This window comes from Engystomops pustulosus, chromosome 4, assembly GCF_040894005.1.
Source record: "Engystomops pustulosus chromosome 4, aEngPut4.maternal, whole genome shotgun sequence".
Lineage (NCBI taxonomy): Eukaryota > Metazoa > Chordata > Amphibia > Anura > Leptodactylidae > Engystomops > Engystomops pustulosus.
Genome location: NC_092414.1, coordinates 62,715,763 through 62,734,939, shown reverse-complemented (window position 1 = coordinate 62,734,939; position 19,177 = coordinate 62,715,763). Strand labels below are relative to the sequence as shown.

General features: G+C 39.7%; 1 protein-coding gene across 1 annotated transcript in view; it reads right to left on the bottom strand.

The window, feature by feature from the left end:
- Positions 1-390: 390 nt before the first annotated feature.
- SHROOM1 (shroom family member 1) overlaps positions 391-19,177 on the bottom strand; it is a 41,553-nt gene continuing 22,766 nt past the window's right edge. The window contains exons 2-8 of the mRNA XM_072146077.1: positions 13,622-16,143; positions 11,632-11,696; positions 9,266-9,871; positions 7,398-7,904; positions 5,443-5,542; positions 5,077-5,349; positions 391-1,035 (exon numbers count right to left, since the gene is read on the bottom strand). Of these exons, the coding sequence (XP_072002178.1) occupies positions 781-1,035; positions 5,077-5,349; positions 5,443-5,542; positions 7,398-7,904; positions 9,266-9,871; positions 11,632-11,696; positions 13,622-16,045 (4,230 nt within the window). The 5' untranslated portion in view covers positions 16,046-16,143 and the 3' untranslated portion in view covers positions 391-780. The remainder of the gene's footprint in view (positions 1,036-5,076; positions 5,350-5,442; positions 5,543-7,397; positions 7,905-9,265; positions 9,872-11,631; positions 11,697-13,621; positions 16,144-19,177) is intronic.

Sequence of the window (19,177 nt, the reverse complement as noted above, 5' to 3'; positions counted from 1 at the left end):
ATGTCCATAAAGAGAAGTTTTTTACTGCAACTCATCTCATGCTGGTGGCGAAGGATTTTTTCTTTTCTCCATGCACAAGTCTACTTGGGACCGGACCAGGCTATTTTCTCCAGGCGAGCACAGCTTACTGAACACCTGACGAGATCAGCGCCAAGGGTGAGCACGCACTATTTTTGTCTTTTCCTTGTTTGCATGTTGACGAATCCCCTCCCCCCAATACCCGTGTATGAAAAAGGAGCAGGAAACATTTAGCTCTCGTGGACCCAAAAATCATCAGGACTGCATTGGGATTGTTGAGTAGATAAATACTTTTTCTTTTTACATATTACGTTTCCAACAACTTATAATGCCAGTAAACAATAGACCCACAAAGCATCAGCAAGACAATACTTTCAGTAATATGTATATATTTTATTGAAATGACTGAGTCAATCAAGAAACCACAAAACATGGACACTATTAGTTATAATAACATTGAAAAAAGACAAAACATTGATAACTTATGCAAAACAAAAAAAACAAGGCACACATTTGTATTAATGGAAATTTCAACCTTTTCCGTCAACCATTCCAAGGACTTTATTTTCCTGCTTGATTAACACTGACACAAATGCTTGCAGTGAGTCCCACCTACGTACGGGGGTTAGGAGAATTAATTCTGTTATGTCTTAGCAGCAGTTTAATCAACACCAATACACTTTAATATCTCAAAGCCCAAAGGACTCCGCCGTCATGACATGGAATGTCTGCAGGAATGCGGCTTTGCCTTCCATGGGCTAATTAAGGGGGAATGCTGGTATGAAGACTTTCCAACTGTTCCTCGTGAAATTTAATCTGTTCATCGAGATCTTTCTGCTCAATCAAAAATGAGGTCTTCAGCCGCACAAAATGTTTGTAGTCTTCCAGCTGCGTCTTGCTTAGGTATTTGGCTAGGATCCCTGTAACCACTTGCTCTCTGCGGTCCAGGTTGTCCTTTAAATCTTTGGCATCTTCTCTCTGTCTGGAAAGGAGGCTGTGACGTTCCTTCAGGGATTGCTGAAAAGTACAAAATCAGTGGAAACAGTTAAATTATAAAAAAAGAAATAAAAAAATACAGACAGCTCTGGTTTTGGTGCCTATTAGTATCTGCTGTAGCAAGTGTAGCTAAATCACCAAAATCAGTGCACATTCACACATGGTTACATCAGCTCATCTGTAAATTAGTGATAAAAACACATTCCCATTTACAAATCTATAAAACCTATTCCCATTACTTTTTTTATGCTTCATTGACACCCAATTTTTTAAATGTGTTTATGTTTTTCATGCTTATATACCCCATAGAGTTATCCTGGACCATCCTGGTCTGGGTTATGGTGTGGGCGGCACATGGCTGTTGTAGGCAATCCATAGCCGACTACTAGCACGCCTTATATAGGCCAGGGAATACAGGAAACCCAGCTGTCAATTTATTCACCTTTGTAATAATTAGAGTACAGTAATGGTACAAGGTAGGATTTCTTAGAAAAACTCCACCATATATGTTATGGGGTGGATTTTACCATTCCATGCGTCTGCAGTGTCCATTTACTATATATTATGTTTGGGATGGATGCCATACAATGAACACTCCATTTGGCTGCAATAGTATAATAGGGGCCCATGAGCCAGTCTAAGTTTATTCCACCAGTTAGTTGCCTTACTTTGGGCCACAGTTCTACATAAATGTTTGGCTGAATTTGGAGTGTAAAGTATACTGTTATAGGAAACGTAATTAAAGTTAAAAGGAGTTATCAAGGATATATCAAACTTTAGCAGTTCAAACTGCAGTAGTCCCCATCACTCCAAATCTTTGTAACTACTAGGGCAGTGGTGGCGAACCTATGGCACGGGTGCCAGAGGCGGCACTCAGAGCCTTTTCTGTGGGCACCCGGGCCATTGTCCAAGCACATCAGACAGGACTCAAAGAAACTTCCTGCAGTTCCAAGCAACTTAAAAGATGCTGTTTTTAGTAATATTTTGATACTTACTTCGCTACTTGGGACTGTAGGAAGAGTAAGAATTAGACAGGGCTGAATTATCTTTGGAGGACCTCCTGCTGGCCCCACAATTCTCTGTGTACAGAGAGAAACTGGAAAGAAGCTAAAATTATGAACATTTTCCATCTTTCTACTGTGTTTCTGTCCTCAGGAGGCCAATATGATTGAAAGTTGTTGAGCAGGGAGCAATAAATTATTGCTTTAATCTCTGGTTGGCACCTCACTATAAATAAGGAGGGGGTGTTTGGGGCTGCAGTTTGGGCACTCGGCCGCTAAAAGGTTTGCCATCACTGTACTAGGGACTGGCTACACACTAAAAAATCTTTCCAGGAATTGGTGGGCCTGTGAAGAGTTGGGAGATGAGGTATCCATGGGATTGCCACATCCAGCATGTAAATCATTTTATATAAACTATGAGTGGTGCTGTGCTACATATGAATGAAAGAGAATAAGAACTAATGAAGTGGTTCTGGTGCTTTACATATGTATTTTTAGGGGTATCAGTTCTGTATAAAACTGCCGTTCCAGAACCCTGATCTTATATTGATGAATATTATCTTAGGGTCCTGCAAGGGCGATCGTTCATGGACAGATAGAGATCACATGACCCTCCATCTGCAGCCCTTTTATGGACAGGAATGTCTGGCTGATATATAAAGTGAAGCCTCCTGTCCTTTACATCAAGATATAGAGCAGAACTTTAGAACTTTTACTATATTATATATGTATGTAAATTACCTAATATTCTGCCCCCCACACTTACACATACTACAAAAAACATGAGGTAAAGTGGCCAACCCCTTTAACTTTTGGGGTTTCTGTTACCGTACTTTAATTGGTAGAAGGTACACAGTTTGTAATTGCTGTAATTCTTGAGGGTTTTTTAATTGAAATATATATTTTACCCACTAAATTAACATATACAAAATGTATATGTATTCAGGGATAAAAGTAATGTATATGTATGTAGAGGGTCCATAGTGTGTATTTGATATATTCCAGGGCACAGCGTGGTAGCTGTGAGGTATATACATCATTTAGGAGCACAGTGTGGGACACAATTGTTATTCAGGGGACATTATATAGTGTGTAGACTTGATGTAAAATCTGAAAAAACATGGGAGGCAATTTCTACTCTGGTTTCCAGCCCCCTGTCACACGTGCATCTTTTTATGTGGTAACTGGATCTTCAACACAGCAGCATGAATCTTGTCACCAATTTCATAATGCAATGACACTATGGACACCATGAAAACCAGAAAATCTGTACCATCAGACTACATGAGCAAAAAAGGGGGAGAAAACTTAATAAATACCATCACTCAGTGATGAATACACAGTTTTTTATATAATCTGGATATCCCCTTTAATGTAAGGAAAATGTTTGAAAAGTACATGAAGAAGTAGGTTTCAAGTGATTGCTCCTGTTTTCTTACAAAAGAACATGTGTTCTGATGCCAAGTGATACATTTAATTCAGGGACTGAGTCCCCTTTCCATACAGTTGGCAACAATATGAATGGTAATTCCTTACTGCAGATGTCTGTTTATGTTACATTTTATAGTCTTCAGTAAAAAACAGGTTATAGTTCAACAGCGCCCCCTAGTGTATAAATGTAATGCTGCAACCAAAAATCACAAGGTTTCAGAAGCTTTAAAATTTTAGTATAAAGTGGAATCAGATTTCCCTTGTACAACCCTTGTACTCCGTCTGACATGCTGCACATTTTTAAAACCAAACTGCTAGTAATTTTTTGTGTAACTTTTCTTCCACTTTGCTGGTTCTTCAAAATTGAACAGAAATTAAAAGGATATTTTTATTTTCATTTCTTACTCTACCTTACACATTTTCCTTTATGTGGGATACAGTAACCTTTTCCGTGTTTGGGAAATTTTTGCATTTGGATGCAGAATTCGGATATTTTTGGATTCGGAAAGACCTAAACTTTTTAGCATTATTTTAATATTCTCTTTTTAAAGGGAACCTGTCACCACATTTTCACAAATACAGTTAGTGACAGGTTCCTTGAGAGCCCTATTAACTGACCCTCTTCATTTAGCTAAAAATAGTTTCCCTTACATCTCCATAAATCAATGTTATATTATCCTACCTGGCATCAGAGGGGGAGTGTCCTGCTTGGCCAGCCCCTCCTATCTACTTCTCCTCATGCCTTAGACCTCCTGATTATTCAGAACTCCATGTCATGTGACCAGGGTGATGTCATCTAAGGTCCTAAACCATTTACATTTGATAAATGTACCCCATGTTTGTATCTGGTCACATGAAATCACAGCATGCCTCCATTGAGGATGGAGAGGAGTATAAGTTCATGGATGCATGCAGTGATTTCATGTGACCAGATACAAACATGGGGTACATTTAGCAAATGTAAAGGATATACGACCTTAGATGACATCACCCTGGTCACATGACATGAATTTCAAACAAGGCACTGTATAAAAATTGCCACATTATTTCCTATAAACAAATAGAGCTTTATATGTTTTTAGTTGAATATGGGTACAAGGTGGCAGGCCAGTGATCTGAAGAGACACAGAGCTGTCAGTGAAAATAAGGGGTGTAGCTCACTGGCAGTCTGGGAAAAAATAGAGAGTCATATATTGAATAAAAGAGTCAAGTAAAGTAAGCTAATTTGCAGATCAGAAAAATGGCTGTACCTCAATGGCAGCTAATTGTAAGTGATGTGGGGAGGATTGTAACCAGCAGGCATAGTTGTTTTGGAGGGTAAAATTCTGGTGGCAGGTCTATAAGGGTTGTTCACCTTAACACAAGCTTTATACAGCTACCTTTCAGCTCTTTAGGTATTTTGCCATTTAGTGGCATTTCACCAACTTCCTCATTCACCTCTCTGATGGACCTCAGCAATGACCTAAGGTTATTGTTGAGAACTCAGCGCTAAGGCTGTAGAAGTGAACTGCCTGTGTAATGCGTATCAACTCACAAAAGCTGAATGGGGGCTGGCACAGGGTCCCCAGATCTGAAGCAAAGGGGTTAGGCAAGTTTATGACATCAGAATACCCCAAGGATGACGACTTACCATTTCTTCTGCATCTGCATTCTTATCAATTTTGCTCAAAGCATTTTCCACCCGGGTGAGCCTCATGGACAGGCAGAACAGGAGGCTCACTACTTTCTCCAGGTCCCCAATAAACATCATGTAGCGCTCATACTCATTGGGCTTACAGACTTCCTTCACCACAGCCTCTATATTTGTGCCATGGCTTGTGTTTTCACTAATTTCAGAGAGAAGGAGCTCCCTTTCACCACAAAGCTCTTCCAGTTGTAAAGTGATGTTTGACATAAGTTCATCCTGGAAAGAAGTAATAAAATTATAATAAAACGCTGCAAATGATTCTTGTTAACAACAACCTATACCTAATCGTAAGGCTTTGACATTACTAACCTTCAGCAAAGCAATCTCATCCCCATTTGGATTCTGGCTACAAGTCTTCTCTAGTGCCAGGGTTTTTATATGGGATTTTGATAGACCTTCAATGTTCAACCTAATTTGAGTAAAAACATATTAATATCTAATAAAATTATTTCTAAACCCTAGTTTTAAAGTCACAAGCACAGCACAAGCTTACAAAAAATGTAATCCCCCTTTAAAAAAAAGGACCACCTCCCATCACCTAAATAATTATTTATACCACATTAACCTGAACATAAATTATTGGTCCACAGCTCATAGTTAGGGAGGTGCCACAAGGTTCACAAATAATTGTTGCATATTACAGCCATTAGAGGAACCTCAAAGTTTGCAAACAAATACCCTGGTCATACTATTTAAAGTCATACTTGCTGTTCTATTATGGTGATTGTCTTTTGAACATATTATTTTCCAAGGTTATAGTACACAGTGGATGACCCCCAATGAATGCAGGCAAGTTATGGACTTTGAAATAGCTAGAGGACCTCAGAGTGTTAAAGGGGTTGTCTATTTGCAACAAATAAATTGACATTGTTTGTGAAATGAAATGTTATACAATTTTCCAATATACTTTCTGAATCGATTTCACCGTCTTCTAGATCTCTGCTTGTTGTCTAATCTGTCCATGGTCATGTGATGTCACACAGGTGCACGGCTCATTTGCATCATCAGTAATTAGAGTCGTGTGTTATAAAGAGCCGTGCACCTGTGTGACATGGGACCAGTTTCTATCTACTGGAAGTAAATACAGAAACTGTCCATAGAAAACAAGCACGGGATTGATACAGAAATTATATTAAGAATTGTAGGACTTTGGACAACCCTTTTAAGAACATTAGGGTATGGTATTTTTCACATTCTGGGTTTTGAGATCTGAATATGTTTACAGATTTGGTTTGAGGTTCAAATTAATTTGAAAGCCTGGACCAAAAGTATTTTCAGCTATAGTCTCTGGTTTACACAACTTTGGTTATTTCTAAGAATTTTTATTAACATTGGGGTCTTCGTTAATTGTGGGGTCTTGTCTAGGATCTTAATGAACTATGGAGTTTTTAATGAATTTTGTGGAATCAATTTCTGAATCTCCATTATAAAATGTAGAATGAAACCGTCCACACAAGTGTAAAATTATTTGTTATTCTTTAACTTGTAATGGTTAATGCACATTTTTAACATGCCTTAATAATGAACCTGACACCACAATTTTCACAAATACAGCTAGTGGCAGGTTCATATAGAACCCTAGTAACTATCTGACCCCCTTGTTTTAGCTCAAAAGTGTTTCCCTCAAATCCCCACAAAATCAGAGTTATAAACTTGCCTTGTATCTATGCATCTTTAGAGCGGGTCGAGGGGCTTGGCCTAATGTTATGTGATCAGGGTGACATCATCGGCTCCTTTAGTCTCTTAACATTAGCAATCTGTACCCCATGCACATATCTGACCACATAAAAAAGCACAACATGCCTGCATGGACTTCTACTTTTCTCCATGTGATTTCATGTGATTTGATTTGCTCGGATTTCATGAGATATATGCTTGGTGTACAGTTTTCTAACGTCACAAGGCTAACGGACCTTTAGAGACCCTGGTCTCATAAAACTGCTGCATGCAGAGATAACAATGGGAGGCGCAGCTGGATTTAGCCCGAGGAGGCCACGTCCACCTCGACTCCCTATAGACATGCTTGGACACCAGGTAAAAAATTATAAAGTTGAATATATGGGAATCTGAGGGGAACAATTTTTAGCTAAGAGAAGGGGGTCAGTTACTAGGGCTCTATGGGAACCTGCCACTAGCTGCAGCACAAGATTGTGAATAATGTGGTGACAGGTTCCCTTTAACACTACTTATGGCACCAGGCTTAAAAAAAAAAATTCTCTGTATAACAAGGTAATAAAAGCAAATATTTTATATGATCCACTTACTTGTTCTTTAATGCTTGATTTCTAGATCTCTCTCTTGTTGAAAAGTCTACGGAGAAGAGGCTTTTCATGAGGTTGATGGCCGATTCCCTTGCAGGAAGAGGTTTGAGAACATCAGCCAGAGACTTGTCTTTTGCAGTGATCTCCTTTACTAGCTCTGTATACCTTTCTTCTGCATGGGATCTTAACATGGATCTGGTCAGGTTTTCCCTAGGTGTATCATCTTGTTCCTCTATGCAGGGCTCTTGCCCAGAAGAGGGACTCTTGTCATGAATGAAAGAACTGCCAATTTTGGTTCCATCCTCCTGGCTTGTGTCAACATTATTCTCCTGCCTATTACTTGTCGATAAAACATTTGCAGATTTTGATTCTTCATTTACGGATCCAAAATTCTGACCTTCTTCTATAGAGACATTTGCCTCTTGAATTACTGCTCTGACCAAAGGGTCATTTACTTCAACTCTCACTTCATTGTCACACCAAGAAACATTTTTTTCATTGGTTTCCAAGCTAAGACAAAGAAAAACAACATGAAAAAAATCTCTTAATAAAAATACTTCAAATACAAACATTTCAAGTCAGGGTTATACATATTATAATAATACTGCAAGATAACAGATTTATATGGAAACTCTACCATATACTGTGGATAAGGTTGGGATCACACCTCATTATTTGCCAAACATTGCAAGGACACGTCAGGAGGATTCCGACGCGTCCTTACAATGTAAGGCAAAGATTTATCCCACTGTATTGCTATACATTGGAATATGTCGCATATTTGGGGTGGGGTGAGGAGTGTACGTTGGCAGCAGCCGGCGATTGGAATGGGGTGTTCCCCAGTGATGTCACTGTCCTAACATGGACAGTGACATCATAGAGAACTCCATCATGTTGAGCGACGTATGCGCTTGGCGAGGCTTTGGAGAAAGATACTCTACAATATGCTGCATCCGCTCCTTATAGCTTTACATTGCTTCCTGCAGCATACGTCGCTCAGGCAGAGGCTGCAGGATGAAAAGAAGTAGCTTGCTGCCTTCCTGCAATTTTTTGATGTACGGCTGGTATAGTGGCCAGACGGAGGCAACGACTATGTCTCCGTCTGACACCATACATTTAAAAAGGTTGCATTGAGTTTTTTTGGGGGGGTGGGACCTTTCACTGCTAAAAAATCTCACAGGGCTATTTCCACCTCTTCATTAATCTGGCATAAACATATAACTACTGCTAGTGCAACAGCATGCAAAGCCAGATTCATGACAACATAAAAAGTCTCAGTTACTCCAGTCCCCTGCTGGTCTATGTGCTGGGACTTTTTATGCATTTAGAGACTTAAAAAAATAAAAATCCCACACAGCAATTAATGAACATTTATTAAAGAGCCAAGGCCATTTTAATAATCTCATGGGCAGCGGAGCTCCAAAAACAGACATACAACTGTCTCAAGGAGCCTGCTCTCCATGACATTGTGTGCACAAATGCCCAGTAAGGCATGTTTTTCTCCCCCTTGAAAGGCTACATCGGGCAGATTCATGACATGCATTTACAATGGAGGGCTCAGATATATCTGACTGTATGATATATTGTCCTGGTCTTCCCCCTATACCCTGAAAGCCATAGAAGGCATGAACATCGGCAACATCTGAAGATCTCCGTGAATTCTTTTTCTATGTTGCTTGTGGACAACCCTTAGTCTACTGTGTTTAGGGACCTTCAGATTTTTCCCTCAATAGGAATTATGGAAAACAACCACTGGGCATATCGGATTTTAATACTCACAGCAGCCAACTTACTACCAGAGATTGTTTTGATATTCCCTTATAACTACAATAAATGACCTCACAAATGCACATATTGGTTACATTTGTTACCTGGGCTTGTGCACACTCATAGCTTGTTGATGTAGAGAACAGTTTATTAGTAAGGGGTCATTAGCTTGAGGAAGCTCCTGAAGATGACACATCTGACCGGTCTTCTCCAGTAATACATTAGGGGGACTGTACACATCATCAAGGTTGATGGTGTTGGTTGGTGAGAACACCTCATTGTCTGTTTGTAGAGAGTGTGATTGCTCCGTCTTTCCAGGGTAAAGCTGTGAAGGAGAACTGCTAGAATCGTCTAGGCCTGGAGAGGCACCACTTGTTCTGGGGGGCCTGGAATGTCTCTCATGTGCCGACTTTGAAGTATCAGATCTATGAGGCCCCAGCAGATCCTTTGTGCTTGTTTGTGTGGGCAGCCTTTCAGGCTCAGGACTGGACTTTAGCTTGTCCTGATGGACCACAGCTGTGCCGCTCACGTTTCCTGACTGTGGGCCGAGCGCAGCGCCTCTAATGTTGTAAAGCTGCTCTGAGCTTTGACTCAGCACAGACAGCCGTATTCTTTCTGAAATTCCTAATTCTTCCATAGACTTTCCTCTCCCCCTGGATGTACAAGCTTCCTCCTTCTCTTGTGCGGTGTTATCCACTGTAACAGACAGCCTATTAGAAAAAAGGACACCACTTTGAAATAGTTTGAGAACAGTTTTTTTTTATTCCCATATCACAATAGTCATAGCGTTTTTTATTTTTCCATTTACTGAGCCATATGAGGTTTGCTATCTCTGGAATAAATCTGACTTTATAGTGACATCATTAAAAATTTTATTGTGAGGCCCAATTTACAACATTTATGTACATTTGTTAAAGGGAACCTGTCATCACTAATTAGCCTAATAAACCACTTGCATTATGTTGTTAAGCAGCATCTAGATTATGTTTCCTTCATGGCCTAGCGTGGTGGCATCATCCAGAAAATCAACTTTGACGTGAGATGTAAATTGGTTTTATGAAGTCAAGAAGGCAGCGGGTTTAACACTGAAGTCAAGCTCTTACTGCCTTAGAATGTCTCCTTCATTGTAATTGATGATCTTGTGTCCAGGGACATCATTGACCAGATCTACTGAAGTACGGTGAATGATGTCAACTACATGGGAGGAAATGTTAAGAGGCAGGGATAGCTTGACTTCAGTGTTTAAATCTCCGCCTCCCTGACTTTATACATCTAACTTGCATAGTTGATTTCTGGATGATGTCACCATTCTGGGCCCTGAAAGAAACAAAAGACCCAGAATTTGTTCATCTGCTTGACAACATACTGTCAATTTCTGATGACAGGTTCCCTTTTAGTTTTAAAACCTTTAGTATAAAAAAAAAAAAATGGGGAAAATATTTCTTTGGTTTACCATATCCTGATATCTATGTACAGAGCTGTGTAAAGCACCGTTATGCTATACAGAGTTTCGTACTTACTTAGCACTTAATTTCATCCCTTCTACCTTCCCAATCTGCTTTCCTCTCTGAGATCTCAAAATGGACAAAAAGGTGTTAGATTATATAGAACCTCAGTGGGAACTGAGGGTTGAGTTGCGGCAGCTAGGTCTCCACCTACCTGGATACAGAGCAGAGATAAGAGTTGCTAGAGCATGAAGTTCTCTGGATGAGCATGGTTTCTCCTGTCACCACCAGCCTCATCTTATATGCAGAGGCTCAGCAGTGATGTTGGGTCAACAGAGTACACCCATTGTAACCTATACTGTGGCTTTTATTCAGCTGTAGCCAATACTCACTGTTAATATGAAGTCATTGCTGAGCCTCTGTATACCAACAGAGACAAGCCGTGACGGGAAGCGCTTCGCTGGACCGAAGGTAAAGACCAAGGTATCTATAAATATTTTCTTATTGTTACACCACCACCACCACCTTACCAGGTCAGTAATATTTTAAACTTAAGCAGAAAATAAACACTGGTTTAGTAAAGTTAGCCAAAGGGATTGTTAAGATGACCTAACTAATACCAGAGGATCTTTCTGGGGGTTGTGACAAATGAATAGCCCTCAAAGTCCAGTAAAAGACAAACCCATTTAGAGGTTACCAGAGAAAACATTTTACACTTGCACAATTTTTATTTGTGTAGGAGGTTAAACCAATGGATTATTAGAGGTTATTGTTGATACATCCTATTTGAAGATGGACCCTGATCTTGGCTTGTACCCAACTACTCTTCGGGATGAACTTTGGTTGACCAAGAGCATGAACCATTTCTATTGGTAGCAACCTGGTATGTGTATAATATAATATAATATAATGTGGCAAGTTTATCAATCTATTTTCAACTGAAATTTGAGGAATATGTAAAGAATTTGTGATTGTTTGAGTGACTGATTTAATTTGATATTTCCAAAAATATTTAATTTCCTTACCTGTTAGAAGCATGGTTACTGCTCAAAAGTGCTGATGTTGAGGAAGACAAGTTTCCAGCTGGTGCCTAAAGGGGGGGGGGGAGTCAAAGGACAATAACATTTTTACTTGCTTTAATATTGTGAACAGATTAAAATGGATCTCTAAATCAGGGGGAAAATATAGGGGCAAGGAGGTATGGTTCCCTCAAAAGAAGAGAACTGCATGCATTCAACGGGCATCTCTCTTTTGGGGGGTTCAGAATATGAAGTGTTGCGGCTTCACAGAATTATTTTTTATGGTTTACAAATAGTCTTTTTCATGTATTATAATAAGGCTGCTATGTTATGATGGGAGCAATGGTTACCTAAGGTCATAAAAAAAAAGTGAACAAGCTCCGACAAACAAAAACAGCTCCCATAGTTTTGTTGCCCACCATCTAAACTCGGGCAACATGTTCAGTACAGACCTCCATTTTTCACTGGACCCTTTACTGATGCTTAGCAGAAGGAAATTTGATGTCTTGCCAATTACTCCATCATCTTTGTTTGCAATGGTCTTGTGAACAAAGATTATGGATTGCTTCTGCTTGGAATCTAGTCATGGTCAGGTTCAAGCACGAAAGCCTCACAGTGTGGACTTCAATCTTGCTTTGCTGTGAAGAGACGCACTGTCCAATGGTTATGCACCCCTAACAGCAATATAAGATGCACTCAGGTCAGCTGTGATGTTGCTTACCCCTGCAATATGTCCTTTGAAACACGTCTTTGTCATTTCCAATTGCAAAATACAAAAGGCGTTGTCCGGGTATATAAAACCTTTTATATATTGCTGGGTGGGGGCACATTAAAAATAATAAAGTGCTCCAATATAGATGGCCATCATTGTTGGGTCTCGGTTTGTTTAGAGAGGCAGTCAGTGCTGTCCTGACCACAGCCACATGCCCGCTACAGCATAGGTTCAAGCTACAGCAAGCATGTGGCAGAGGTCTGGGCAGCACTGACTGCCTCTCTAAACAAACAGAGACCTGGCAGTTACAGCCAGTGCTGCAAATGACAGGAGCAGTGGAAATGACAGGAGCAGTGGAAGAGTTATATGTTTATTATTATTTTTAATGGCCCCCAAGCCATCTATAATTGGACAACTCATTAAATTGCCAATTGAGTTTTACACAAATACTTTGCAATTTTAGTCAGTTTTATTTTTGGTCCTATGACTCCCTAGACAGGTCAGTAAGAATCCAGAGTGTGGGCGGGGACTCTAAGCAGACACTTCAAGATTCCTCTGTGAAAGGAGATACTGTGTGCTTAGATTATCATAGTACAGGGTTTATCTACACTGAACTTCTGAACATTCTACTAGTATCTGACACATAGAAAAAGAGAGGTGAGACAGATCAGAGATGATGAGATCCATGAGATGGATATAAAACACAATGATATTGTGCTAACTCACTTAATAAATAAATAAAACACACACAGTCAGCTCTGCTATAAAATACCTCATCTGTCTGTAGCTCTGCAAATTGCTGCTTGCCGGCAGGAAGTGCCTGTGGCCTGAGTTGGCCTTGTAATGCAGGAGGGAGGGGCAGGATGCAGAGAGCACGGCAGTGTACAAACAAGGGAAGCTATTTATGAGAAGAATCCGACCATAGTCAGAAGATTTACAGTCGTATCCAGGGATATCCATAATTATATACACAGGGACTGATAGAGACAGGTTGGAATTATATCTCATTATCTTCCTCTGTCAGGGTGCAGGCCCTGCTCACTCGAGTATAGGCCAAGTGGAGCTTTTTAGCATATACTGTACGTGAGTATATACGGTACTTTAATTTCGGAGATCTGTACGATTTTGAAATCAGATATTAATAGATTTCCAAATTTTGAAAAACAAACTACTCACAAAAAGTTAGGGATATATTTGGCTATGATAATTCTGAACCTAAAATGCACTGTAATCTTTACAGCTAACATTCAAATGCCACATAAATAGCAGAATTAAAACAGGTACCTGAGGATGGTATTTAGGGTTTTTCTCCAAAGCAATTGCTGAAGAATCTTCAAAGTAGCATTTGTAGTTTTTTAAAGATTGATCAATGTAAGTTTTAGTTTTTTCATTCACTGGTTTGTCCATCAAATTCACATGATCTCCTTGTGACATCCTTATAAATCTGTCATTCCAGGTGACTGTAGCATCATAAGAAGAAGAGGCTCCGCTTGATCTCCTATGATAAGATGGTTGCAGAAGATCATTACTTGACGTGTCATTTGTCAAACATTTCCATTCTGATGAAGACTTTATTCCTGATTGTTTCTGCAGTTGAGACTGGTGAACACTGCTGGGCCTTTGATTTGCTTTTCGCTCCATATACTCAACAAGAGCATTGTGTTGGATTTGTTTAAGCTCTGTCTTTGAGAGATTTGATGTAGAAAGTGTTCGTTCTTTGTCTGTAGACTTCATTCTTTGGTGCTCACCTATTTTGGCTTGACTTGATCCCTCCTTGTTCCATACAGAAAAAGAATTTTGTACACCAACATGGTCAAGTTTTTCTGGTTCAGAATAACACAACTTTCTTTGCTCCTTGGTAAGTCTTTTTCTTCCTCCAATTCGTGAGATGACGGTCATTTTTGGCTCCTCTGTTTTGTAATTTATATCCACCAATGTTTTTGGCTGGACAATTTTAGTTTCTTCGTTGGTACTAGATAATGAATAGGATCGTATGTGATCAATGGTAGGCCTTTTTGGGGCATTCCATTTTAGTCTTACCGGTAAACTCATTTGTAGGTCTTTTCTTTTAAAAGAGGTTTCTCTCAGGACTTTTTTCTGGGCTACCTTAAGTTTTTCCCTGTAGTCATACATAAAACTCTCTTCTGATGAAGTCAAGTTCCCAAACGTCTCACATTCACTGCAGTCGCTAATAGAATTATCAATAAGTTGTGAGTGACTTTTGGTTTTATTGAGGGTTTTTTGCTGTTCAACTACTTGTGAGGTGGTAGAATTGGCTGTCGAAAATGTATTGGACTCTTGATTTGTATCTAGAGGCTTGGGCTGGTTTTTGCCACTCAGCATAGCCAAAGAACTGTTTTTTCCTCCAGCAAGATGGTAGAGCATTGGGGTTGAAGCCTTAGTAATCTTTTCACTAGGTAATTCACAAAAATAAGTTAAAGGCATAGTCAGCTCTTGATCCTGGGAAAGCAAGGGGATAGGTTTTATTGTCGCATCTTTCCTGATATGTGTTTTAGAGACTTTTTGGACATTATCATGATTCAGTGCTTTTGAAGGTGGTTCAAACATATCTGCACTGGGCCTGCTGTACTGAATTTGGCTGTTATTTGCGTACAGACTTTTGTATTTGCTATCCCATTGTCCAACATTGTCACATTCTAGGTCCTTCATGTTCTGAGATTTTGGTAGATATTGTTCTCTGTACATTTGATTATGTGCCAGATCTTCTGTTTCTTCACACTTTGTTCCTTCATCATTATAACAATTAGTTTCTTGAGCCGACTTCCAAGAACCACTTCTAAATTCGATTTTTTCTGACACAAGATCATCTATTGAACGTCTTGTGCTTTTGGAGGATATTCCTTCATTTGTGTAATAATCAGGAGACAAACTGAACATGGTGCTTGGATTCTGCTCTTCTTTTTTCACATGACTTTGTTGGATTGTCCATAAATCTTTTTGTTCATTACAATCTATATTGACCACACTTTCATGAGTAGGGGAATTATTTCCATTATGTATTTTAGACAAATTACCCACAGGGGATAAAAATGATGAACTTGTTAAGTGAGGATAATCTTCTTTCTCCCGATTGCTGGATGTAACACATAACTGGTTCCATTCATTCTGTGTAGAGTCTCTTACCCACAGAGGGCTGTGATCTTCAATATAGTGACGGCAATGTTTATGCTCCGGAGATGAAAAATCGCTTGTGGGACTTCTTTTAGTCTTGTGACTAAATTGATCTCCGGATTCCCTGTTGATATCACATTGTTCAAACTGCTGTATGGGGGTGTAATTATTTATTCTGGTCACGGGTGAATGATCCTCAATAAGAGTTACCTGTGAGTTATTTAATTTGGAAATTCTACTGGTTCGATAAGTTTTAGATAAAGAATCTTCACTTGTTGAATTCTGTTGGAAATTTATTTGATCTGCTGCGCTGGGATTATAAATAGCTTTCACATACTCTGAGTCCATATATGAAGTCTGTTCATCATTCAAGTGACAACTTCCATGGTGGAATGGATGGTAGTCTGTAACATAGGAGCTTCCAGAAAATGAACTGTAGGCAGAGTCCACTACAGCAGCTATAGCTTTTATAGGTGAGGAACTCCGCGCACAGCCATCAGAAACCAGTTTATGCTGAAGATCAGAAATATCACCAGTGCGACTCCAGTTCTCTATTGCATTTCCAAATGAAGACATCACTGGGGGGAAAATAAATATTTTTTAAAGTTCTCACAAATCTGTATGTTTCATTGCATTGTCAATTTCTTTTATTTTCATTTTTCCAATGTTCTTTCCTGAAGGGTAAACACAGAAGAATTAAATCATGATTTTGTAGAATACAAACAAGAAACAGTGTGTACTTATAAAAGGCTTTATAAGAAAATGTTTCAGTATGCCATATAAAATTAATAGAGACAACAAGACCACATAGGACACATTTGCTACATAAGAATCAATGAAGAGAGTATAGATTTTTTAACATGATTTAACGTACATAGTACAAACTGACTGCATTTACAAATAGTGTCAGGAAATAAGATTTCTCCTTATGGAGCCTTAGCCAAGTAAGGCCACCTTATAGGCATGTAGAGACATATAGCCATTAACACTCCTTTGGGGAATTCTGGGAAAATATGCAAATACGTTTTCCAGGATGGGATAAGGAAACCAAACATCTTTAGGCAGCTCCCTTAAAGGGGTTATCCGGGTTTAAATTTTTTTTTATGTCCGGGCTGGGGAGGGCTAGTTAAACATAATAAACATGTACTTACCTCCTCCGGTGCTGCCGATGTCCCGCGCCGCGGCCCGTCTTCTCTGTGCGCCGGTTTCATTACACCGGCGCACAGGGAGCTTCCGGCCGGCCGGAAGCTCCCATGCGCACCATCTCTCAGCGCTTACAACGCTGAGAGATAGGGACGCATGGGAGGAGCCGTCCACATCGTGGACCGGAAGCTCCCTGTGCGCGGCTTCCGTTCCCCTGTAAACAAACAGGGGCACGGATCGAAGGGACCGCGGCGCGGGACAACGGCGGCGCCGGAGGGGTTAAGTACATGTTTATTATGTTTAACTAGCCTTCCCCAGCCCGGACATAAAAAAAAATTTAAACCCGGATAACCCCTTTAACACCAAGCATGACTTTCAGGAAGCCTAATGACATGATGCAGGATTAAAACCAAACCAGTATATATATATATTTTAGATCAGGGGTTGCTGAAAATAGCAAATTATATGGGTTGGGGTTAGATAAGGGGTATTTGTGGGAACACCAATTTATTTTCCTAGGGACCACTGTATGGGGTTTATCTGACCGGGTCCCTGGAAAAAATTTTGGGTACAGCCGTTCTCAAAGGTAGCAAACTATATGGGAAAGGGGGTGGAGGAGTTGACTTTGCAAGGTGGAATAAGGTAATGTATACAGTGTATTTCTATATGGTGGAAGTGACAGGAAAGCAAGCGTAAATTAATAATCAACTAAAAGTGTGAGGAGCCCAAGGCAAACTCAAAGACAAAGGATAACTTCTCCTAAACTATTAACAGAAAATCCAGGCTGTATACCAGAAAACAAACTGTTAAAAGGCCAATATTTCCAGGTTAGGGGCTGTACTACAAGACATAGGGAGCATCTACCGTAACATTAGGATACTTATGTTAATTGGGAGAGCTTTAAATGTCTACTAGTTCAATATACTTTGAAATGTATTCCTCTAGAAAACAAGTATAGACGTGCTTCATTACACCCTGCATGGCTTATAGCCACAGTTCTATAAATGATAAAAAACTGTGTGCTGTCAATGGACGATGTTCATAGAAAATTTCAATGTGGATACATGTAAAGTGATGCATGCAACATATGTCCTAGGGGGAATAAAACTTGTAGATCATAGGCCAAGTACATAACATCAAGCAGATGCAACAAAACGAGCAGGATTGTATCTTTTTTCCATTGTACACGCTATGTAACCCCTTAGAGGTGATGGTAGTGGTGAATGAAGAAACAAGCTGTACATGTGACTGTAAAGGGGCCTCACAGAGGGCAGTATCACTTTTTATTTCAACCTTTGGTTAGATGTACCTGACAGGTTCCCTTTAACAATTAAGCAAGCGGTTTTATGTTCAACTTGAAAAAAGGGGTTGTCTTTTCTGGAAAAGTCATTTTTGCATAAGTTTGTGGGTCTTCTTTCAGTAGGACTTTTGTAATATTTTCTGAAACAAAAATATGGGAAGAGGGTGGGTTTAGAGTAGATGAATTAGCGCTGTTATTTATCCTCTGACTTAATGATCTTGATATCCTAGACCAGTGATGGCGAACCTTTTAGAGACTGAGTGCCCAAACTACTACCATAATTCACTTATTTACTGTGAAGTGCCAGCATGGAATTTTAAGCAGTAACTTATTGCTACCTGTTCCTCCACATCTTTCAATCGTATCGGCCGTCAATACAGTTGAAAGAAGAAGGGCAATTTCAGACTATCGTTGTAGCTTCTCTCCAGGGTCTCTCTGTACAGGAAGAATGGTGGGTCCAGTAGGATTACCCTCCATATAATGCAGTTCTGTCAAAACCTTCCCGCAGTTCAAAATAGCCAATGAAGTGTCACTTTCAAATGGCGCTGAGGACAGAATCTCTTAAGTTGCCTGGGACTGCAGGAAGATTCAGTGTTTGGTGATCTCTATCCTGGGGTGATGGCCTGAGTGCCCGCAGAAAGGGCTCCGAGTGCCACCTCTGGCACCCGTGCCATAGGTTCGCCGCCACTGTCCTAGACTAAAAGAAATAGCAATTTGAATGGAACACTGATTTGCAATGGAGATTTTTGGGGATATCTTCATGTGAATTTAACATTTATTACCTATCCTTAAGGGGTTTTTTTCTCAACAGTGAACCAGTGTATGTGGGGAAACTAAGTAATATGAGGTTTAGTAATTGCAAAGATTCTGTTATTCAGTACATGGTGTAAGTCCCACAGTCTTCTGCTAAGATGGAAAACTTCTTAGTCATTTCCTCTCCGACTCTGTTATATGAAATGATGGCATTGTTATCCTAATCTGCCAAGTGATTTGGTAAACCTGCAAATATCCATCACTCAAAAATGTCAAAAATGTACTGGCACAAATCAGATCCAGGGCCATTTATACATCCCAGTCCTGAATATCCAAGGGAAAATGCATTTCTACCAGCTAATAATCAAAGTAAACTCTAAGTACCTTTATTTGCTATAATGTATATGACCATTATATCTCTGCCCGGTCTTAATGAAAATTGGTAATTCAAATGCTTTTAACAAGCGCTAATAAATTGTGTATATAAAGTAAAAAATATTTTAAAAAACAGG